This window comes from Aphelocoma coerulescens, chromosome 34, assembly GCF_041296385.1.
Source record: "Aphelocoma coerulescens isolate FSJ_1873_10779 chromosome 34, UR_Acoe_1.0, whole genome shotgun sequence".
NCBI lineage: Eukaryota > Metazoa > Chordata > Aves > Passeriformes > Corvidae > Aphelocoma > Aphelocoma coerulescens.
In genome coordinates this window covers 785,426-808,312 of record NC_091045.1, presented here as the reverse complement: position 1 = coordinate 808,312, position 22,887 = coordinate 785,426, and the positions used below count along the sequence as shown (strand labels likewise).

The 22,887-nt window shown below is 66.3% G+C and overlaps 5 protein-coding genes across 6 annotated transcripts; 2 read left to right on the top strand and 3 right to left on the bottom strand.

The window, feature by feature from the left end:
• Positions 1 to 600: 600 nt before the first annotated feature.
• On the bottom strand, positions 601 to 1,008 carry SYCN (syncollin). Its single transcript, XM_068998375.1, has one exon. It carries the CDS (start codon positions 1,006 to 1,008, stop codon positions 601 to 603), a length of 408 nt encoding a protein of 135 aa, XP_068854476.1.
• A 1,769-nt stretch (positions 1,009 to 2,777) lies between these two features.
• LRFN1 (leucine rich repeat and fibronectin type III domain containing 1) lies at positions 2,778 to 7,140 on the bottom strand. 2 transcript variants are annotated; one of them, XM_068998317.1, is made up of 4 exons: positions 7,105 to 7,140; positions 5,755 to 5,802; positions 3,892 to 5,269; positions 2,778 to 3,354 (listed from the first exon to the last, which is right to left on the bottom strand). In XM_068998317.1, exons 3-4 carry the CDS (start codon positions 5,253 to 5,255, stop codon positions 2,778 to 2,780), a joined length of 1,941 nt encoding a protein of 646 aa, XP_068854418.1. In that variant the 5' UTR covers positions 5,256 to 5,269; positions 5,755 to 5,802; positions 7,105 to 7,140. The 2 variants fall into 2 exon arrangements, with proteins under 2 accessions (XP_068854418.1, XP_068854417.1); XM_068998316.1 differs by lacking the exons at positions 5,755 to 5,802; positions 7,105 to 7,140 and having other exon boundaries at positions 3,892 to 5,568.
• Positions 7,141 to 8,993: 1,853 nt separating this feature from the next.
• Positions 8,994 to 15,680, top strand: SAMD4B (sterile alpha motif domain containing 4B). The gene is given in 14 exon segments (XM_068998300.1): positions 8,994 to 9,019; positions 9,720 to 10,079; positions 10,369 to 10,824; positions 11,243 to 11,506; positions 11,585 to 11,694; positions 12,012 to 12,098; positions 12,461 to 12,701; positions 13,099 to 13,184; positions 13,274 to 13,395; positions 13,956 to 14,011; positions 14,014 to 14,153; positions 14,568 to 14,682; positions 15,120 to 15,203; positions 15,476 to 15,680. Coding segments are annotated over 13 exon segments (1,986 nt in total). The 5' UTR covers positions 8,994 to 9,019; positions 9,720 to 9,883; the 3' UTR covers positions 15,505 to 15,680.
• A 384-nt stretch (positions 15,681 to 16,064) lies between these two features.
• Positions 16,065 to 21,171, bottom strand: PAF1 (PAF1 homolog, Paf1/RNA polymerase II complex component). The gene is made up of 14 exons (XM_068998301.1): positions 21,083 to 21,171; positions 20,844 to 20,873; positions 20,624 to 20,716; positions 20,194 to 20,315; positions 19,809 to 19,875; positions 19,311 to 19,412; positions 18,886 to 18,991; positions 18,502 to 18,570; positions 18,157 to 18,260; positions 17,955 to 18,071; positions 17,425 to 17,553; positions 16,933 to 17,038; positions 16,775 to 16,862; positions 16,065 to 16,627 (listed from the first exon to the last, which is right to left on the bottom strand). The coding sequence occupies exons 1-14, from the start codon at positions 21,130 to 21,132 to the stop codon at positions 16,245 to 16,247; spliced, it is 1,566 nt and encodes a 521-aa protein (XP_068854402.1). The 5' UTR covers positions 21,133 to 21,171; the 3' UTR covers positions 16,065 to 16,244.
• A 39-nt stretch (positions 21,172 to 21,210) lies between these two features.
• On the top strand, positions 21,211 to 22,705 carry MED29 (mediator complex subunit 29). The gene is made up of 4 exons (XM_068998302.1): positions 21,211 to 21,435; positions 21,725 to 21,783; positions 21,859 to 21,943; positions 22,099 to 22,705. Exons 1-4 carry the CDS (start codon positions 21,211 to 21,213, stop codon positions 22,327 to 22,329), a joined length of 600 nt encoding a protein of 199 aa, XP_068854403.1. The 3' UTR covers positions 22,330 to 22,705.
• Positions 22,706 to 22,887: the final 182 nt, after the last annotated feature.

The following is a 22,887-nucleotide window of genomic DNA, read 5'->3' as shown; positions in this document are numbered from 1 at the left end:
TGGTTCTTTGGGGACTGGGGGGTCCACGGCAGGGGGCACCTCCCACATCCCCATGGGGTAGGGGGCATGGGGACCCCCTCGTCCCATGCTGGGGGGGCTGGGGACTCCCCCATAAAGGACTCCCCCAGGCAGGATCTGCTGCTTCCTCAGGGCTTTATTGACTGCACGGAGGGGGCGGAGGGGTGCGGCTGTGTCGACCCGTGGGATACGCGGGGTCTCATCAGGGGCGCGTCCGTGGCACTGACTCGCGTTGGCCAAGGTTGGAATGGCTTGGCATGGGTTGGCCCCTGATGGTGGATCTTGGCCGGTGTTGACTCATGTTGGCTCGTGTCGGCTCATCTTGGCTCACATTGGCATCTCTTGGCCAACTTGGCCATGGTTTGGCCCACATTGACTCAGGTTGACCCACGCTGATGAGTCTTGGCCCACCTTGACTCGCAGTGACCCATGCTGGCACATCTTGACCCGCACTGGCTCACGGTGACCCGCATTGACCAACGCTGACCCACGTTGACGCACGCTACCTCATGGCCACTCCCATTGCCCGGCCTCAAGCCCCGCTCCCTGGCGCTGCCGCCCCGCCCTGCCCCGCGCCACTGCTCACTTGCAGGTGCAGTAACACCCTCGGATGGCGTCGTTCCAGTCTCCAAAGAGCCCCCGGCGCACCTCCTGCAGCCGCGGCACCGCGCCGGCAGTGAAGCGCCGTGACTTGCCCTTCTTGGCCTTCCGGGACCACACAGTCAGCTCGCACTTGGTGCCCACCACGAGGGAGGAGGCGCGGGCGGACCACCCAGTGGGCATGTAGGGCATGTCGCTGCCTGGCGGCACCACCAGCACCTCCCCAGCGCAGCACTGGTCATAGTAGGGGCTGTTGTCGGCATACAGCAGGGCGCACACCCGGCTGCCATTGACTGGCTTCAGGTCCGCAGCCGTGGGGCACTGGGCCTCCCCCCCCCAGCCCAGCATGGCCACTGTGGCCACTAATGTCACCAGCAGCACCGACACCATTGCTCTCGCCACAGTCACTTCCCGGGCAAAGCCTCCGCGGTCCAGTTATAGCCGGGCCCAAGGCCGGGGGTCCAGGCCCTCCTGGGAGGGGACCCAGGTGTGCAGGAAGGGACACAGGTGGTGGGGGGGTCCCAAGGTCTTCAGACCCCCCTGCCATGGGAAGGGACACAGGTGTGTAGGAACCTCCCCCCAGACCGCCCTCTGCAAGGGAGGCGCTGGGATCCCCCAAATCTGCACCCCCCCCAAGGGCGGACACCAGGGTTGGGGGTTCCCCGAAGTCTGCAGCCCCCACAGGAGGGACCCAGGTGTTGGGGACCGCCCACCCCAGAGAGGGCTCCAGGTGTTCTGTCCCCCTCCCCACCTGGGAAGGGACCCAGGTGACTCCCCCGGTCCCTCCCGCCGTCGCCAAGGCCTTGGGGAGGAACCAAGGCCGGGCTGGGGCCCAGGTGCTCTGTATGCAAATGAGGGCATAATTAGCCAGGGCTTTTGTTGGTTAGCTCCGCCCCCTATTTGCATATACATGATCCCATCCTGGCCGTGCTGAGCTCCCTGCGACGGTCCCCATAGCAACCACGGGGGGCGGGGATTGGCGCCTCATTAGCATAGCCCAGACCCGCCCATATTGCGGGGTGGGGGAAGCTCAGGGAGGCTCCTATGGGGCTGGGCCCCCCCCCCAGGGAACGAAACCCCCCCCAAATGACAGAGGGAACCCCCAGTCTGAGCCCAGCCCCAAACCGAGTGGGACCTCCCCCATTCACATTCGCATTTCTGCCCCGGGGGGGGCCACAGGTTTTTAATGTAAAAACTCGTGTTAAACACTGCGGGGGGGCCCGAGGGGGGCGGCTGGTGGTGGGAGGGGCGGCGTTTTGGGGAGGGGGGAGATGGGGAGGAACTGAGGCATTTGGGGGGGGAGAAAATGGGACTGGGAGGGAAATGGGGGGGCTGGGGCGGCCCCCCCAGGGTTATCCAGACCAGCCAGATAGGAACCCCCGCGTCGAGTTGGGGCGGGGAGCAGAGGCCACAGGGGGGGACACACGGGAGGGTCCCCAGGCATCCGGGGGGGCCCCCCCTTTTTCCCCCCCTCCCCACGGGGGGTTTTTTTTTTGGGGGGGGGGGGGCTGCGGGTCTCGTGTCATCTGTGCAGAGATGTCGGGGGCGTGCGCGGGGCCCCCCCGGCCCGGCCGAAGGCACCGCGGGGGGAGCGGGCCGGGCACGCGCGTGGGGTGGGATGGGGGGGGCCACACAAATGTTGGGGCGCACACACAAGTCCCAAGTGCGCATCTCGGGGCGGGGGAACACGCGTGGGGGGTGGGGGCACACGCGAGTCCCGGGCGAGTGTCCTGCTTTTGGGGGCGGGGAGGCCACATGTTTCCGGACACGCCACGCGCGTGAGTCCCTGTTGCGGGGGCGGCCCCTGTCGCGGTGCCCGCACATGTCGGGGGTCCCCACGCGGATTTTTCGGGGGGAAAGATTTGCATACAGGTACCCCCAGGGAGGGGGGGGTGGGGGAGGGGACACCTGGGGGGGTCCCAATGGCACCTGGTGGCACCCACGGGAGATCCCGAATGGGGCCGGGGGAGCACCCGGGCGAACTTGGGCGCTCCCAGGACGCCCCCCCACAAGAGCCGCCTGGGCTGCGTTTGGTCGCCCGGAACCACCCGGGGGAGCCGCCGAAGGGGGGTCCCGGGGGGGTCCCAGCGAGTGCTGCCGAAGAAGGGTCCCAAGAGAGGGTCTGGGGGGGGGGGGGGGTATTCCCATCGTCTCCCCGTTCACACCGTGCTCTCCAGCATCCAGTGGGTGCTGCCGAACGAGGGGCGCAGGGGAGGCCCCAGGGGGCTCCCCTCGGGCGCGTCCAGCCGCGGGAGGGACCCGTGGCGCCGGGGCCGCGCCCGCCGGGGGTAGCTGTGGCTGGGGAACAACCCCCGCGCCCCCCCCGCCGCGGGACCCCCGCCCGCGGGCGGGGGCAGCGGAGGCAGCGGGGGCAGCTCGGGGGTCTCGGCGGGCCGGGGACCGCCGTTGGTCTGCGAGCAGACGCTGGTGAGCGCGGGCGGGGGGCGCCGCGCCCCCGCCGCCTTCCAGCGCGCCGTAAGGATGAGGATAAAGACGAGCACGGAGGCGGCGATGGCGGCGCCGATGACGATGATGACGGTGCCCCCCAAGAAGTGGGGCCGGGGGGGCGCGGCGCAGCCCGGGGGGGCGGCGGCCGTGGCGAAGGAGACGCAGCCGAGCGAGCGGGGGGCGGCGGGGGGGTCCCCGACCACGCGCAGCGCGGACACGCAGAGCTCGTACAGGCGCCCGGGGGCCAAGTCCCGCAGCACGAAGGTGCGGCTGGAGGGGGGCAACAACCTGGGGAGGGGGCGAGGGGGAGTCGGGGGGGGGCGAGACCCCGGCACTCCCCTTTCACCCCCCCGCAGGAAGCCGAAATCCCGCCCAGGACATTTCAAAGACACCAGAGACCCCCCAGGATCCCCCAAGGATTTCCTCAATCCCTCCCCCAAACACCTCAAAGATTCCCCAGAGACCCCCAGCAACCCCCGAGTGCCCCTAGGCCCTCCCCAGGGACCCCCCTGATGTCCAGAATTCCCTTGATATCCCCCACATCCCCTCAGAGGCACCCCAGGACCCCCCAATACACACCCGAACACCTTCCCCAGAAGCCTCCAAGACCCACAGAGCCTTCCCAAGACCCCCCGAGCCCCCCCAGCACTGCCCCAAACCCACTTGAGCTCCCCCCGGAGCCCCCAGGACCCCCCCCCAGAGCCCCCCCAGACCACCCTGGAGCCCCACAGAACCTCCCAAGCCCCACCGGAACCTCCCACAGACCCTTCCAAGGCCCGCCCCAAGCCCCCCCAGCCTCCCCGGGGACATACCCCCGGCCCCCACCTGTAAACGAGGGCGTCGTCGGCTGAGCTGTTGTACTGGATCTGCACCATGCGCACGCCGGGCACGTGGCGCTGTGGCAGCCACCGGATGCGCGCCGAGGACCCCGTCACCTCCGCTGCCACCACCCGCCGCTCCCCAGGCCCCCCCCAGGTGTCATTGCCGCCCGCCTGGGCCATATCCGAGGGGCCGGGCCCTGCCTCGGCGGCCGCGGCATCACCATCCCCATCCCGTCCCCGCGGCACCGGCAGCGGCACCACCACAACGTCGACACGCGCGGCTGCCTCGCCAGCGGCGTTGGCGGCCACGCAGGTGAAGCCGCCGTGGTCCCTCAGCGTGGCCACGCGGAGCTCCAGGGAGCCGTCGGCGCCCACCAAGCGCCGGGAGCCGTTCTGCACCACACGCCCGTCGGGGCCCAGCCAGTGCAGCGCGGGCGGCGGGTCCCCGACGGCGGCGCAGCCCAGGCGCAGCGGCTGCCCCTCGGTGACCGCGGGCGGGTGCGCAGCCGCTGCGGTGACAGCGGGGGCCCGGCAGGTCAGCTCCTCCTCGGGCACGGCGCCCAGCAGCCGCCCGGCCAGCGGCGCCGGTGTCGCGCAGGTCTCCAGGCGGCCCGGCTGGGCCACGCGGCGCAGCCACAGCAATTCGCAGTTGCAGTGCAGAGGGTTCCCCCCGGCTGCCAGCGCCGGCCCCGGCGGCCCCGGCACCGGCGGCAGCGCCCGCAGCCGGTTGGCCGTGAGGTCCAGCCTGGCCAGGCGCGGCAGCCGCGCCACGGCGCCGGCCGGCACCCGCTCCAGCAGGTTGTGGTCCAGCGTCAGCGTGGCCAGGCTGCCCATGGCGGCCACAGCGTCCCAGGGCAGCGCTGGGAGGTTGTTGTGCGACAGGTCTAGGTCCTCCACGGTGGCGGCGAAGGCGGCGAAGGCGGCAGCATCGATGGTGGCCAGCTGGTTGTTGGCCAGGATGAGGTGGCGCAGGCTGGCCAGCCCGCGCAGCTGCGGCCCGCTCAGCGCCGGCAGCCGGTTCCCGTCCAGGTGCAGCGCCCGCAGCGCGCGCAGGTCGGCGAAGGCGCCGGGGGCGAGGCGGCGGAGCCCGTTCCGTGACAACGTCAGGTGCACCAGGCTGCTCATGTTGGCGAAGTCGGAGCGGCCCACGGCGCCGATGAAGTTGTCGGCCAGGCGCAGCTCCACGGCGCCTCGGTCCAGGCTGGGCGGCACCGCCAGCAGCCCCGTGCGGGCGCACAGCAGAGTCGGGCTGGGCGCGGCCGCGGGGCACAGGCAACGCGGGGGACACCGCGGCGATGGCGGCGACACCGGGACCCCCGCGCCGGACACGGCCCCCAGCACCACCAGCGGCACCAGCAGCTTCGCCATCCCCACGGCCGCGCCTGCAGGGGGACAAGGGGGGTGGTGGAGCCCGACAGATCCAAAAAGATCCCGGCAGATCCCAGCACCAGGCCCCATGGGATCCCAACAGAAGCTGCCGTATCCCATCGGATGCTGTCAGACCCCACCAGATCTCCCTGGATCCCATCCCGTCACCCGGGATCCCACTGACCACTGCGAGATCCTGCGTACCCCCGCGGGATGCCAGGAGATCCCAGAGATCCCATCGGATCCTGTTTGTCCCATGAGATCCCACAACACGCCGTGAGATCCCAGGAGATCCCAGTGACCCCAGTGAGATCCCAGTGAGATCCCAGTGAGATCCCAGTGATCCCAGTGAGCTCCCAGTGAGCTCCCAGTGACCCCAGTGAGATCCCAGTGATCCCAATGACCCCAGTGAGGTCCCAGTGACCCCAGTGATCCCAGTTGTCCCAGTGATCCCGGTGAGCTCCCAGTGAGCTCCCAGTTGTCCCAGTGATCCCATTACCTCCTCTCAGGGCTCCATGTTGGTCCCGTCCGGGCGTCGCCGCGGGGCCTGTGAGGACAGGGGACAGGCCAATACGGACCAGTATGGACCAGTACAGACCAGTACGGACCACTATAGACCAGTACAGGTTGCATGTCCATCAGTACAGACCACTATAGAGCCATATTCACCAGTATAAACCAGTACAGACCAGTACAGATTCACATTCACCAGTATGGACCAGTCCAGACCAGTCCGGCAGCACACAGCCCAGTACGGTCCAGTACAGCCCCGCACTGCTCCACACATCCCAGTAGAGCCAAATCCAGCCCAGTCCAGCCCAGTCCAGTCCAGCCCAGCCCACTTCAGCCCAGTATCCCCTGCGCACACCCCATGGTGTCCATTCCAAGCTAAAGTGGCCCAGCACAGCCCAGTATGGCCCAGTAGGAGCCAGTACAGAGACAATCCAGGCTGCACAGCCCAGCAAGGACCAGTACAAACCGGTACAGGCCTGTAATATGGACCAGCACAGCCCATTATAAACCAATACAGCCCAATATAGACCAGAATGATCCAGCACAACCCAGTAAGCCCTGGTATGGCCCACTGCATGCCGGCATGGACCAGTATGGGAAAGCACAGCCCAGTATAGACCCAGTCCAGACCAGTATGGTACAGCACCACCCAGTAAAGATCAGCATATTCCATCATGGCCCAGTACATCCCAGCACAGCCCAGCACAGCCCAGTACAGCCCAGTACATCCCAGCATGGCTCACCATGGCCCAGTACATCCCAGCGTGGCCCAGCACACACCAGCATGGCCCAGCACATCCCAGTGTAACCCAGTACATCCCAGCGTGGCCCAGTACATCCCAGCGTGGCCCAGCACATCCCAGTGTAACCCAGTACATCCCAGCATGGCCCAGCACATCCCAGCATGGCCCAGCACATCCCAGTGTAACCCAGCACATCCCAGCATGGCCCAGCACAGCCCACTATAACCCAGCACATCCCAGCATGGCCCAGCACAGCCCACTATAACCCAGTACATCCCAGCATGGCCCAGTAAAGCCCAGTATAACCCAGTACATCCCAGCATGGCCCAGTACAGCCCAGTATAACCCAGCATATCCCAGCATGGCCCAGTACAGCCCAGTATAACCCAGCACATCCCAGCATGGCCCAGTAAAGCCCAGTATAACCCAGCACATCCCAGCATGGCCCAGTAAAGCCCAGCACAGCCCAAGAGCCCAATGTGGCCCAGCACAGCCCAGTACGGCCCAGTACAGGCCAATGCAGACCCAGTACATCCCAGTACAGCCCAGTACATCCCAGCCCATCCCAGCTCCCCCACCCTATCCGGCCATACCTGGGGGGGCTCAGCCCACGGACGCTCCCATCGCTGCTCGGGGGGGGGGGGGGGGGGCCGGGCCTCGCCCTACCGGGGGGGCATCGAGGTGGACACCGGGAATGGGGGGAGGAACCTGGAATGGGGGGGGTAAACCGGGAATTGGGGCGGGGGGGGGCACCGGGCCCGGCGGCACCGGGGATGGGGAGGAGCGAGGGGGAGGGATGTCGGGAATCACCGGGATACCGGGATGGGATTGGGGGGGGGGGGGAAGAGGGGACCGGGATGGGGCGGGGGGACACCTGGATGCGAACCGGGATGGGAACCGGGATGGAGGGAGCGGGAGGCGGGGATGGATCTGGGATGCGGGGATGGATCCGGGATGCGGGGATGGGAACGGGGATGGGAACCGGGATGCGCGGGGATGGATCCGGGGATGGATCCGGGGATGGATCCCGGGAGCCGCTGCCGGGCTGGCGGTGCCGGGGGTGCCGGGGGTGCGGAGGGTCCCGGAGCAGCCCCGGAGCCGCCGCCCCGGAGAGGCCCCGGAGAGGCCGCGGCCGCCGCTCGGAGCCGCAGAACCGGCGGGGCGGGGCCGGGCGGGGCCGGGGCGGGGCCGGCGGGGCGGGGCCGCGGGACGGAGAGATGGACACGGGGACACGGACAGAGGAATGGACACAGCGATGGACACACGAACATAGGGATGTACCCAGGGACACGCGGACAGACCCACGGAAGGACCCACGGACACAAAGATGGACACATGGACGGACCCACGGACGGACACACGGAGACACGGACGGACGCATGGATGGACCCACGGACACACGGACAGAGCCAGGGACGCACGGGCACAGGGATGGACACATGGACAGAGCCAGGGACACACGGATGGACATAGGGACAGACCCATGGACGCACGCACGGACGGACCCATGGACACGCGGCCCCTTCAGACCCCACCAGTCCATGGGACTTCTCCCCGTGCCCCCCAGTTCTCCCCCAGGCCCTTTTTCCTGTCCCTCCAGACCCTCCCTGTCACCCCCCAGGCCCTTCCCATGGACAGACGGACACTCAGACAGGTGGACACATGGACACACGGACAGATGGACACACGGACACACAGACACACGGACAGGCGGACACACGGACACACAGACACGGACACACGGACACACGGACAGATGCACGCACATAAGGACGGACAGATGGACAGAAAGAACACTGGAGACACTGGGACGCGCCGGAGGAGCGCTGGGGACACTGGGAGACAGTGGAGGGACACTGGAGACATTGGGGGATACCGGGACGCACTGGGGGATGTTGTGACGCACTGGGGGGGCACTGGGGGAACACTGGGGGACACTGGGGGGCACTGAGGGGCACTGGGGCGCACTGGGGGAACACTGGGGGGACACTGGGGGACACTGGGGCGCACTGGGGGACACTGGGGGACACTGGGGCGCACTGGGGGACACTGGGGGGACACTGAGGGAACACTGGGGGACACTGGGGGGGCACTGGGGGACATTGGGGGGCACTGAGGGAACACTGGGGGACACTGGGGGGAACTGGGGGACACTGGGGAGGGTCCGTGGGGCTCCCAGGCCCCGCCCCCAGGCCCCGCCCCCGGCGCGGGCAGCGCGCGGCCTCGGGGCGTGGCCAGCGGAAGGGCGTGGTGTCTTGATTGACAGCTCACCGGAGGGGGCGTGGCCAGCGCCAGGGGCGTGCCCGGCGTCGCGCGCCCGAGGCCCCGCCCCCACAGCGCGCGCGCGCCCGCGCGGGGTCGCCCATTGGCCGCCGCGCGTGGTGGGCGCAGCCTCAGGGGGCCCCCCCGCCCTCCCATTGGTGGCGGCGCCGTGACGCAGCGGCGCAGCGTGCGTGTCGTGCGCGCTGACGTTGCGCGGCGGCGGCGGCGGCGGCGGCGGTGGCGGCGGTGAGTGAGGGGCGGCCGCGACCCCCGGGACCCCCCGGGCCCGTGCGGATCCTGCCCGACACCCCCGGGACGGGACCCCCCACGCCTTCCAGGCCTCCCCCGGGCTCCCTGGGCCTTCCGTGGCCTTTCCCCGGCCCGGCCCCAGCGCCTGGAACCGGCCCCGGCCCCGCCGGGCCTGCGCCCCCTTCTCCCCCCGCCCCGCGCTGAGAGGAGAACGGGGGGGGGGGGGGGTGAGGGAGGGCGGGGCGTCCTCAGGAGGGCGGGGGAGCCCTGTCCCGGTGGGAGGACACTGAGGGGTCCCCGTGCGCGTGTGGGGTCCCTGCGATTGAGGGGGATCCCTGTGTTTGAGGGGGGGGTCCCTGGTCCTTTTTGGGGGTCCCTGTCACCATGAGGGGCCCTTGTACATTTTGAGGGGGGCCCCTTGGGGGTGGTCCCTGATCCCTTTTAGCGGTTCCTTGTCCCCTGGTGGAAGGGGGTCCCTGTCCCTGAGGGAGAGTCCTTGTTCTTCATGGGGGTGAGGCCGTTTTGGGGGTCCTTGGTCCCTTTTGGGTGTCCCTCGTCCCTTTTAGGGATCCCTGTCCCCGCAGGGGTGTCCCTGTCACACGGGGTTGGGTCCCCTATCCCTGACGGGGCGTGTCCCCATTTGGGGGTCCCTGCGGGGGCTGCCGCACCCTGACCCTCCCGTCCCCTCTCTCCACAGGACCCTCCGGACCCTCCCCCGCGCTCCCAGCCCGGGGGGGCCCCTCGGCACCCCCCGCCCGCACCCCCCATGCGCTGCCCGGCCCGGGGGGGCCCCCCCGCCACGTGAGGGGGGGCAGGGCCGCCTCCCCTCTCCCCCCGGTCCCCGCTGTCCCCATCCCAGCCATGATGTTCCGGGACCAGGTGGGGATCGTGGCCGGCTGGTTCCGGGGCTGGAGCGAGTGCGAGCAGACGGTGGCACTGCTGGCGCTGCTCAAGCGCGTCACCCGCACCCAGGCACGCTTCCTGCAGCTCTGCCTCGAGCACTCGCTGGCCGACTGCCCCGACATCCACTTGCTCGAGGCCGAGGCCAACAGTGCCGGTGAGGGGCCTGGGGGGCGGGGAGGGGCATCCTCAAGGGGGTTACAGGTGGGTCTGGACATCCTCATGGGATTCTGGGGGATTGGCTGGGGGGTTTTGGGGGTGTGGAGGGGGTTACGGGGGTTCTTGTGTCTTCCCAGGGGCGTCACGTGGGGTCCCAGGGGTCCCCAGTTCCCGTCCCTGTGCATCCCCCGTCCCATTTGCCATCTGTCAGTGGCCGCAGGAGCTGGCTGAGGCTGCAGTGACCCTGCTGACCACGTGTGTGACGCTGTTTGTCCCTCTGTCCGCAGCTGCCATCTCGCAGTGGCCGCAGGAGCCGGCCGAAGCTGCGGTGGCCCTGCTGCTGGCCCACCTGCCGCTGCTGCAGCCGGGCAACGCAGCGGCCAAGGCCGAGTACATGAAGCGGCTGCAGAAGGTGCTGGCCGATGCTATCGAGAGCAACCGCTGCGTGGAGGAGTCGCGCCAGCTGCTGTCCTACGCCCTCATCCACCCGGCCACCACGGCCGATGACCGCAGCGCGCTGGCCCTGTGGCTCGGACACCTGGAGGAGCGCCTGGCCCCGGCTGCGCCCCCGCCCCAGCGCCGGCCGCCGGCCCACGAGTGGCCACCGGAGCCCCCCGAGCCTGGGGGGGGCAGTGGGAGCAGCAGCACGGCTGGAGGGGGGGCGTGGGCAGAGCAGCAGCACGCCCCGGGCACGGCCGCAGCGCCCCGGGAGAATGGACATCCCCCGTTCCAGCCCCCGGGAGGTACCGGGGGATAACAGGGGGAAAAGGGGGGAATGGGTGTAAAAAGGAGGGGAATGGGGGTAAAAAGGGTGGAAAAATGGGAGGAGAAAGCGGGAAGAAGGGGGTGGAATTGGGGAAAAAGAGGGGGGAATAGGAGGAGAAAGAAAGGGGGGAATGGGGAAAAAAGTGGGGGAAGGGTGGGAGGGATAGAAGCAGCGGGGAGGGGGGACAGGAAGGGGTGGGCGAGGCTCAAATGAGGGGGAAGGGGCTGTGGGAGAGAGGGGAGGGCCAGAGGAACCCTGGAGGTCACTGGGGGTGGGGGTTTGGGAAAAGGGGTTGGGGGCATCTTGGGGGATGTGGAGAGGGGGCTGGGGGGGTCCCGCAGCCTGGGGTGGGGTCTCTGGTGTCCCCCTGACCCTGTCCCCCCCTGTCCCCCCAGCCCTGCCATGCCAGCTGCACCCCAGCCCCCTGAAGCGCTCGCTGGCACTGGTGCCTGGCAGCCCCCAGCCTGGCCCAGGGGGCGACTGGGCAGGGTCAGGGGGGCCCGAGGATCCCCCTGCAGCCCCCCGGGGGCCCCCCCCGGCACCGTTCGGGGACCACGCGCCGCTGTCCCCGCAGAGCAGCGTGGCCTCGTCGGGCAGCGAGCACACCGAGGAGCCCGGCGGGCGCAACTCCTTCCAGGAGGACGGCAGCGGCATGAAGGGTGGGCAGGAGGCTCTGGGGGGGCTTGGGGGGTTCCTGAGGGGCGTTATCACCTCACGGGCCCCCCGTGCCCCTCTAGATGTCCCCTCGTGGCTGAAGAGCCTGCGGCTGCACAAGTACGCGGCGCTGTTCGCGCAGATGAGCTACGAGGAGATGATGACGCTGACCGAGCACCACCTGGAGTCACAGGTGGGCACTGGGGGCACTCGGGGGATGGTGAGACAGGACACTGGGGGTCCCCAGGGGTGCAGGAGTGGCCGGAGCATCCTGTGGGCACAGGGCGGGCACTGGGAGGGCACTGGGCTGCTGTGGGAGGGTCCCCAGTGTTGTCCCTCGGGCATCTGGAGGGGGTCCATGATGTCCCCAGTGTCACCAGGGCTACTGGGTACGGATTCTCAACATCCAAATCTTCCTGGAGGGTGTCCCCAATGTTCCCTGGAGGGGTGTGACACCCTTGCAAGGTGTATGACCCCCCCAGTGATGTGTCACACCTCTGTCCCCCCCAGAACGTCACCAAGGGCGCCCGGCACAAGATCGCTCTGAGCATCCAAAAGCTGCGGGAGCGGCAGAGCGTCCTCAGGGCACTGGAGAAGGTCTCTGGGGGCACTGGGAGGGCAGTGGGGAGGGATTTGGAGGGACTGGGAGGGGACTGGGAAGGGATTGGGAGGGCACTAGTGGGGACTGGGTAGGACCGGGAGGCACTGGGAGGGGACTGGGCTGGTGTGGGGTGTCCCCAGTATCCCAAGGGGATCGCTGATGTCCCCAGGGATGGTTCGGGGTGGTTCCCAGTGTCCCCGGGGCTGGAGGAGGATGGTTCCCAGTGTCCCCAACCTCCCTGGGGTGTGTCCCCGCTGTCCTGCTGGGGGGGGGGGTGTGTCCCTGATGTCCCCAGGGCTGGTGCTGTCCTGCTGGCGGGTGTCTCTGTCCCTGACATCCCCTGGCCATGTCCCCCCAGGACATCCTCGAGGGGGGCAATCTCTGGTCGGCGCTGCAGGAGCTGCAGCAGATCCTGGTCACCCCCATCAAGGCCTTCCGGCCCCCCCCGGCTGCGCCCCCTCCCCCCGGGCCCCCTGACGGGGCCCCCCCCGACGCCTTCGCGCCCCCCCCGGCCCCCCCTGGCCCCGACGCCGAGGCCCCTGCGGCGCCTGTCCCCGACGGGGACATCCCGGGGCAGTTCACGCGTGTCATGGGCAAGGGTGAGTGGGGGGGGGAGGCGCGGGGGGATCCTGGGAGCCCCCTGACCCCCCTCCCTCAGGGGTGGATTTGGAGTGGGCGTCCCCAGGTTTGGGAGGGTTTGGGGTTTGGGGAGAGGCCCTGGCGTTTTTGGGGGGGGGGCCCCAGATTTGGGAGGGTTCAAGATTTGGGGAGGGGTCCCGGGGCATTTGAGGAAGGGTCCCAGGGTTTTTTGGGGGGAAGGTTCCAGAGTTCCAGAACGGGTTCAGGGTTCTTGGGGGGGAGTCCTGGGGTTGTTTTGGGGGTGTCATGTGTCATCCCCACCCACAGTGTGGACCCAGCTCCCAGGGTGTCCCAGGGTTTTGGGGTGGGATTTGGGGCGGTTTGGGGGGTTTTTTGGGCCCCCTGACCCCCCCACAGTGTGCACCCAGCTCCTGGTGTCACGGCCGGACGAGGAGAACATCACCAGTTACCTCCAGCTGCTTGAGAAGTGCCTGAGCCATGAGGTACTCTTGGGGTGGGGGGGTCCTGGGGGTCTCTGTCCCCCTTCCCCCGACCCCAGAGACCCCCTCGTGACCCCCCCGGGCCCCCCCAGGCGTTCACGGAGACACAGAAGAAGCGGCTCCAGTCCTGGAAGCAGCAGGTGCTGAAGCTGCTCCGCGCCTTCCCCAAGAAGGGGCCCCTGGACGGCCCCCCCGGGTACCGGCCCCCCAAAAGGTACCTGGGGGAGTCCCCGTGCTGCTGGACACCCCCCGTGCTGCTGGCCCTCCCCTGTGGCACTGCGACCCCCGCTGAAAACCCACAAAACCCCGTTTCCATCCCCAGCCTCCAATTCTGCCCAGGGGAGAGTTTAGGGGCTGCTTGGGACCCCCCCGCAACGTGCTCCCCCCACCCCAGTTTTGGGGGGGTCTGACTCCTGCCCGTGTGTTCTGCACAATCCCCACTCTGGGGGGGCTCAGGGCATCACCCAACCCCCTGAAATTTGGGGTGATTTGGGGGACTTTTCCCTCCAGGTGCCTTTTTTCCCTTCCCACCACAATTTGGGGGGAGGGGTCAAAGGGGTCTCCATCCTCACTCCCCAATTTGGGGGAGCTGCAAGGGGGTCTCCCCCCCTCACTCCCCAATTTCCCCTTCTCCCCAATTTGGGAGGGTCTCACCCATTCTGGGGGGTTTTGGGGGGCCTGATCCATTCTGGGGGGAGAGTTAGGGGTCTCAGCTCCCTCTGGGGGCATTTTGGGGGTCTCAGCCCCCCCTGATGCCTGCATTTTCCCCCTCAGCTGGGCCTTCGGCTCCAACTCTCTCCCCATAGCTGGCTCTGTGGGGGGGGGGGCGGCGGGGGGGGGGGCCGCCCCTTCGCGCTGCCCCCCCGGGCCCTGCCCCCGCCCGCCCGCCTGGGGCTGCTGGGACCCCCCGGGGGGGCCCCGGCCCCCAGACCCCCCCTCGGAGCTCCCCCCTTGGGCACGCAGGGACGGCAGGTGGGTCTGGGGGGGAATCAGGGGGGTTTGGGGAGGATTTGGGGGGCAGATGAGGATTTTTGGGAGGTTTGGGGGAGGATTTGGGGGGCGGAGATGAGGCTTTGTGGGGAGGATTATGGGAGATGTTTTGGGGGAGAGATGAGGATTTTTGGGAGGTTTTGGAGGAAGATTCTGGGGTGTATTTTGGGGAGGTTTGGGGGAGAATTTGGGGGAAGGATTTTAGGGGGGAGATGAAGATCTGGGGGAGGATTTGGGGGGAGATTTTTGAGTTTTATGGGGGGGGCACATCCACCTGTCCCCACTCCATTTCATTGGGGTCGGGAGTCTCTCTCTGCCCCTGGAGACCCTTTTGGGGGGGCTCTACCCACCCTGGGAGTGCTGCCCCCCTCCATGACCCCCTTGTTGTGCCCCCAGAGCCTTTGGTTTGGGGCTGGGGGGGGCCCAGGGGCGTCCCCCGGGAGCCGCGGGGCCGTGCAGAGAACGCACTCGCTGCCCGTGCACAGCTCAGCCCTGCTCGCCTTCCCCCAGGGTAGGGAGCCCGGAACTGGGGTGGGGGGGGGGGGGCCCAGAAATGGGGGAGGGGGACCCAAAAATGGGGGGGTGGCATCTGAAAAAAATGACAAGCCCAAAAAACAGAGAAGGAGCCCCAAAAATGGGGGGAAACTTCGGGTGTTGATCTCTGTGGGGTGGGGTTGGAGGGGGGGCGGGGGAAGGGGTGGGGAGCACCCCAGAAAGGGAGAGAGGGACCCCAAAAACGGGGCGGGGGACCCCAGAAGGGTGGAGACCCAAAAATGGGGAGAGAGGCTCTAAAACTTGGGGGGGAGGGAATCCCAAAAACGGGGAGAGAGTCCAAAATGAAGCGGAGGGGGGAACCACGACCCTCGGGACCAGGGACAAACTCGGGGGTGGGGGGAGATATTTTGGGGCCACCCCCGAGCCTTTTTTTGCCCTCCCCCCCCCTCCCAGAGTGCCCCCCCCCCGGGACGGACCTGGAGATCAACCCCACGCTGGAGTCGCTGTGTCTGAGCATGACCGAGCACGCGCTGGGGGGTACGGTGGGGGGACAGGGACACGGGGGGGGGAACGGGGGGCGATAGGGACACCGTGGGGGGGGGACGGGGACAATGTGGGATGCTGAGGGGGACAAGGTGGGCTGGGGAAACGGGGAAGGGCAGGAATTTGATGGGGGGGCGCACAAGATGGGGAGGGGATGGGGGGAGGAATTTGGGGGTTCCCTGATGTGGAGTGGGGGGGGGGGGGGCACAGAGGGGTCTCAGTGGATTTTGGGGACCCTCTGACCCCTCCCATGTCCCCTCCCACAGACGGGACAGACAAAACCTCCACCATCTGATGGCGCCACCGCCCCCTCCCCAAACCGGGGGGGCACATCTTTAATCCCCCCTTCCTGCTCCAAACCCCCCTGGGGGGGTCCCCAAAACACCTGGGGGGGGTGAACACCCACCCCCCAGTGCCCGTGGGGTTTTGGGGGGGTCCCCGGTGAGGGAGGGGCCCCCCCAGGCTGATGACCTCGCGGGGGGGTGGGGGGGGGGGCCATGACACTACAGGCGGGGCTTTTTTTGGGGGGGGGGGAGCGGTGGGGGGGTTGCGTTTCCCTGTTTTTAAAAATCCCAGGATTTGGGGGATTTGCAGATTTTATTTCTTTCAATTGTTTTTTTTTCTTTTTTTTTTTTTTTTTTCTTTTTATGCCTCTTTATTATTATTATATTATTATTAATTAATTATTTCTGTCCTGGCCCCCGCGGGGGGGGGACGGGGGACACCCCCACCCCAAATTTAGGTACAACACCGGGCCCCCCCCTCGGTACAGCCCCTCCCCCGTCCACCCCTCCCCACGCCCCCCCTCCACCCCCCCTTTGTAGCGCCGCGGCCCTGAAATAGAGACAAAAATCGTTATTTTAGATACATTTTATTATGAATCCTTTTGTTATGATATGGCTGGTAACCATTGACCTTATTAAACACAAAAAACGCCCCGAGATGCTGCTTTTTTGCCCCAAAATGGGGCTGGGAGGGGCAGAGGGGGAAATTGGGGTGGGATTTTGGGGTTGGGGAGGGGGGATCGCCGCCTCCTCATTCACTGGAGGATTCGGAGCCATCGCTGGGACTTTCCTCCTCCTCCTCTTCCTCCTCCTCCTCCTCGCTGGGGGTGAGTTGAGGACTGTGGGGTGCTGGCCCCCCCCCCTCGCTGCCTTCCTCCTCTTCCTCCTCCTCCTCTTCCTCTTCCTCCTCCTCTTCTTCCTCATCGTTGTCACTGCCGAAAATCTCCTCCTGGTCCCGGGCGGCCCGAGCGGCGTCGCTGCCCCCCCGGCGGCCGCCCCGGGCACCTTCAGCCTCCTCCTCCTCCTCCTCCTCCTCCTCTTCATCCTCACTGCGGGCGGAGCCCCCCCCGCGCTCCGAGCCCGAGCCGGAGCCTTCGTCCTCGTCGCTCTCGCTGCCCTTGTCCCGCTCCTCGTCTGCTTGGAGGGATGTGGGGGGGTCCTCAGTGGGCTGAGCCGCCCCCCCAAAATGGGGGAGGGAATTTGGGGGGTTGGGAAATACGGGAATTTGGGGAGGGGGGATTTTAGGTGGGAAGTGGGGGTATTTAGGGCCCCTCCCTGAACCTGATCCCGGCGTTTCCTTCTCTGCCTCCATCTCCTCCTCCTCTTCCTCCTCGGGCTCATGGTTCTCCAGCTGCGCCCGCCGGGCCTCCTGTGGAGGGAGGGGGAGTCAGGGGGGTCCCGGGGGGTCCTGGTGGTCAGGACCCCTCCCCAGATCCCACCTGGGCCTCGAGCTCCTTCTCATTCATGTCCCGGTGCTTGACCACCAGCACGGCGTTGGTGCCCGACTGGACCCCGGCGCGAGCACGGCGCTTGCTCAGCCGGACCCTGGGGGGGACAGGAGGGTAAGGGACACCCAGGGACACCCTTGGACCCTCAGGGGTACCCCCAGGATGCCCCCACAGCCCCAGGGACCCCCCCCCCAGACCCATGGGACACTCCCACAAACATCCCTGGGACCCCCAAAGGAACTTCCCAAACCCCTCAGGAACCTCCCCAGACCCTCAGGGGCATCCTCAGGACCCCAAGGACACCTCAAGATCCCTCCCAACACCCAACCAGTGCCCCCAATACTGACAGGAAAATCTCCCAGTGCCCCCAGCAGTGACTTGGGGGAGCTCCCAGTGCCCCCAGTCCCTCCCGGTGCCCCCCCCAATCCCTCCCAGCGCCCCTAGTCCTGACTTGGACCGTCTCCCAGTGCCCCCCAGCCCCACCTGGTCTCCAGCTCGTTGTAGTAGACGCCGTCGCCCTCGCGGAAGATGAAGAAATAATTCTCCTCGTAGCCCTTGCTGGCCTTGTTCTTCACGTTCCAGTTGTACTCCCGGGCAATCTTGTAGTCATAGCTGGGGGAGGTAGCAGGGAGGGGGCTTGGGGAGGGGCCGGGGGACCCCCCCCCCAAAAACTCCCCGAAATCCCAGCTTTCCCCCCCCAAAACCTCACAGAATTTTCGGGGCATTGAGTTTGTTCTTCACAAAAATTTGGGACCCCAAACTCCCCCAAAAGCCCACCCACAGTCCCCAAAGTCCCCGCAGGGGCCAGAGGGAAACCCCCAACCCCAGAGATGCCCCCCCAACCTCAAGGACCCCCCAAAACCCCATTTCTTCCCCAAATCCATGAATTTATTGAATATTCTTCATTTCCCATGAAATTCCAGAACCCCAACAGACCTTTAAACAACCCCAATTTTTTTTAGGATTCTCCCCAACTTTTAGGGACTCCCCCAGGATTTTGGGGACCCCCTTACACATCCTCGGGGGCGTAATCCACGTCCTCCTCCTGGTCCCGCTTCCGCTTCCGCAGCGTTTCCTCCACAGGGAGGAAATAGGCCACAAACTGGTTCCCCTCCTCGTCCATCATCCCCCTGCGGGGACAGGGGGGTCAGGGGAGGATTTGGGGTCACCAGAGGGGGTTTGGGGTCCCCAAGGGGGGTTTGGAGTCCCCAGGACCTGATCATGGCCTGGGACATCATTTCGAGAGCCGCCGCCCCCGACGTGTCCTTGGGGGCTGGGTCCGAGTCAAAAATCACTTGGGCACAGGGGTTGATCCACATCTAGGGAGAAATGAAGGAAAAATGGGGAAAATGGTGAAAAAGGAAAGAAAAAATGGGGGTTGGGGTGGGAAAGCTGGGGGAGAAAGAGAATGGGGGAGTGGGAAAAAAAATGGGGGGCAGAAGAGGAGAAATAGTGAGGGGAAAAAGGGGATTTGAGAAGGGGAAAAAGGGGAGTTTGGGGGGGAAAATTGGATTTTGGAGGGGAAAAAGGGATGGGGGGGTCCCTGAACTCCCCTCTCACCTTGAAGTCGGGGAACACAGGCATCACCTCCAGGGGGGTCACCCGGGGTTTGCTGTAGTGCTGCGTGATCTGGGGGGGTAAAGGGGGCTCAGGGACCCCCCCCACGATCCCCTTGAAGTGCCCAGAATCAGCCCCACAAAAATAGCCCCAAAATGACCCCCCAGAAACACCAAAACCCTCCCCAAATGACCCCCAAAATTACCCCAAACCCAGCCCACAAACGGCCCAAAAAAACCCCAAAACCATTCCCAAAATGACTGCAAACTTCCCAGAATCAGCCCTGAAACTCCCCCCAAACTCAGCCCCCAAACACACCCTGAAACTCCCCTCCCAAAACCCCCCATCAAAAACCCCAAATCCCCCCCAAAAACCCCAAACCCCAACCGCTTTCTGGGCGTCTTCGAAGGTTTTCTCGATGGCTGCAATCTGACTGTCCCTGTCCTTGTAGATCTCCTCCTCTGTGAACTGCTGCTTCACCGACACACCGATCCTGCCAGTCACCCCAGAATCACCCCAAAATCACCCCAGAATCACCCCAAACCACACCCAAAAATCGCCCCCAAAATTAACCCAAACCACCCCCCATAATCAGCCATCAAATCACCCTCAAAATCACCCCAAAATCACCCCTAAAACCACACCCCAAAATCACCCCTAAAACCACCCCCGAAATTACCCCAAAATCTCCCAAAACCCACCCACAAGACCACCCAAAACCGCTCACCCCCAACCCCTCTCCGTGGCCATCCCCAGACCCCAAACCCCACAGAAACCCCCCAAAAACCCCAGAAAAGCCCCAGCTCACTCACTTGACCTCGGGTTTCTCGTTGGACACTCCGTAGCGGTTGAACTCGGTGGAGATGTACTCGGTCTTGCGCATCCAGGGCACCACTTTGGCGTGCTGCTGTGACCTGCCCGGCCCCACATGGGTTGGGGACCCCCAATCACCCCAAATCCCACCCGAAACCACCCCCAAAACACTCCCTAAATCACCCTCAAAACCACCGCAAAATCACCCCCAAAACCACCCCAAAACACTGCCGAAATCACCCTCAAAACTGCCCCCAAATCACCCCAGAATGCCCCCCCAAAACACTCCCAAAATCACACTGAAATCGCCCCAAAATACTCAGCAAATCATCCTCAATATTGCCCCAAAATCACCCCCGAATTCCTCCAAAAATCACCCCCAAAATGACCCCAAACCACACCCCAAAATCACTCCAAAGCACCCCCGGGGCTCTGTGGGGTTGGGGAACCCTCGGGCGGGGTTTGGGGTGGTTTTGGGGGTGATATTGGGGTTTTACCTCTTGGAGCTCGTTGGAGCCTGGATCTCCTCCTCCAGCAGCTTCTCGTCCGCAGGGTCCAGCAGCACTGGGGGAATTGGGGAAAAAACACCCAGAATTGGGGTCGCCCCACGAGATTTGAGGCCACCCCACAGGACTTGGGAGGGTTCGTGGGTGATTTGGAGAAAACCCCAAAAATTGCCCTCCCCAGGGAACCAACCCCAACTTTGGAGAAGACTCAGGGAAGATTCGGGGGGAATTTGGGGCAGTTCTGGGGGAGCTCTGAGGTGGTTTTGGGGTGATCTTGGGTTGATTTGGGGGCGGTTTTGAGGGGTGATTTTGGAGAGGTTTGGGGATGATTCCCAGGGTGTTTCCGGGCGGTTTTGGGCTCCCGCCCCGCACGCACCCCCAGGGTCGATCCGGTACGTGTCGGGGTTGATGAGGTCAATGGTGACGCCCAGGTCCGGCTCGGTCAGGAGGTCGTGCTTGTGCTGCTTCTCCAGGGACGTTGCCTTGTACTGCACGAACCTGGCGGGCCGGAACCACCCCAAACGCACCCAAAATCAGCCCAAAACCGCCCCAGTGTCAGCGCCAAAGCCCCCCAAAATCAGCCCCAAAACCCACCCAAAATCAGCTCAAAAACCCACCCGAATCAGTGCCAAAATCCCTCATTATCGCCCAAAACCACACCAAAATCAGCCCCAAACCACACCAAAATCACCCCAAATCCCTCCTCCAGCCCCTCCCGTGCTCAGAGCGGGGGTCGGGGGCTGTGACCGGGGACCCCTCAGGACCTCCCCCCCAGTTCCCGACCCCCCATTTGGGGCCCCCCAGACCTGCTCTGGTCGAAGGGGTACGTGATGAACTTGGGGTCGAAGGGGATGTCCGGGAGGCTGTTGCAGAACTTGACCCGGCAAACGACCCCGGACCTGAGGCAAAGGAGGGGGGGGGGGGGGGGGTGTCAGGGGTCCCCCAAACCGCGGGGGTCCCAAAAACCCCGCAATTACCCCCAAAACGGGGCGGGGAGCCCTTAAAAGCCTCTCCCCCCCTACTCACCTCTCGGGGAGGGTCCGGTGCGAGCTGGGCCTGCGGAGAGGGGGGGCGCGTCATGACGTCACCGGGGACCCCCCGAACACTTCCGTGACGTCACGGGGGACCCCGTTATTTGCACCCCACCGCCTCCCGCCGCGGGGGTGACGTAACGGCGGAATCCCCCCCACCCCACCCTCGCGGGCGGCCCCCCCCGCTCTCCGTGACGCGTTGTGACGCCACTGCAGTGACGTCACGGCCATTACCGGTGGCCCGGCTCGTCGCGCTGCGCCTGCGTCTGGATGGTGGGCGCCATGGCGGGCGGCTACTTCCCGTTCTGCGCGGCGCCTCCCGAGAGCGTCACTTCCTCTGCGCGCCGGAAGTCGCGAACAACATGGCGGCGCCGCCGCCGCCGCCTCCGGCTGGGCCGGGCCCGGGGCCTCCTTCAGCGCCCGCGGGGCCGGGGCCGGCGGCGGGGCCCGGAGCGGGGCCGGGGCCGCCCTCGGGGGCCGCGCAGGGCCCCGCGCTGCCCGCGCAGGCGGCGGCGGCGCAGGCGCAGGATTTTGATCCCGTGCAGCGCTTCCGGCTGCTGCTGCCGCAGCTGAAGGAGAGCCTGCAGGTGGGCCGGGCTCGGGAGCGGGCGCGGTTTGCCGCCGGGAAGGGGCGGGGGTTAGCGCGGGAGGGGCCGTGGTCTCGTTAAGTGGGCGTGTTTGCCGCCGAAATGGGCGTGGCCTGCCGAAGGGGGCGTGTCTCTGCTAGGGGGGTTCCGCCGGAATTTTGGGGGTCCCTGGGCCGGGGTCTCAGGGCGTCCCCACCCCCTTGTCCCGCTCATTTCCCACTGCTGGGGGGCACTGCGGGGGCTGTGGTTACCCCCCCCTCCGTGTCCCCCTGGCCCCTTTGTCTCACAGACCCTGATGAAGGTGGCAGCTCAGAACCTGGTGCAGAACTCCAGCATCGACAATGGGCAGTGAGTGACCGTCCCCGTGCCCCCCAGTCCCTCCCAGTGCCCCCAGTCCCTCCCAGTCTCACCAGTTCCCCGCAGGAAGAGCGCAGATGGGGCCCTGCAGCGCTTTGACAAGAGCCTGGAGGAGTTCTACGCCCTGTGTGACCAGCTGGAGCTGTGCCTGGTGAGGGACCCTCAAAACAATTCCTAAACCCCTCCAAATTCACCCCAAATGCCCTCTCAGCCCTCCCAGACACCCCCAAATCCCCCGAGAACCCTCCCAAATCCCTTCAAAATCCCCTCAAATACCCCCCAAGTGACCCCCGCCGTCCCCCGCAGCGCCTGGCCCACGAGTGCCTCTCGCAGAGCTTCGACAGCGCCAAGCACGCCCCGGCGCTGGTGCCCGCGGCCCCCAAGGGCGAGGGGGGTCCCGGGGGCGAGACCCTGCCCTACACCCAGTACCTGCCCCTGATCAAGGCGCAGATAGCAGGCGCCAAGGACATCCACAATGCGCTGCTCGAGGGCACCAACAAGATCACGGGCAAGCTGCCCCCGCCGGGGGGGCCCTGATGGGGTTTTGTGGGGGGCGAGACCCCCAGGAGACCCCCTGAAAGCGCTGCTGGGCGGGGTGGGTGTTGGTTCAGGGGAGGGGCGGTGGGAGAGCGGGGAGTGAGGCAGGGGTTGGGGTGGTTTTGGGGTCTGGCCCCCCTTTCCTGGTGGGGGTTGGTTTTGGAGGGCTCTGGGGGGGGGGTCTTGGGACCCCCAATCCCCTCCCGGGGGGCTGGAGGGAGGTCTAGGGTGTGGTCCCAGCGGCGCATTTTAGGGATGACCCGCCCCCCTCCCCCCCAAGCGAGGCGGATCATTGGGGAGGGGAGTGGGGGGTGTTGGATTCACAAGTTTTGGGGTGAAATATTTGATTTTTGGTAAATAAACCAGTGTTTTGTGATACCGGCTCTTCAGTTTTTCTGTGCGTGACGTCACCGGGGGGAAGCGGGGGAAAGAGGCCCTGAACGCGTCCCGGGAGAGGTGGGGGGGGGTTGCGGCGATTCTCCGTGACGTCACGGTCCGTGCGGGTGACGTCACTCTCGAAAAAAACGCGGTTTGGGCCTCTCGCGCCGCCGTCGGAGG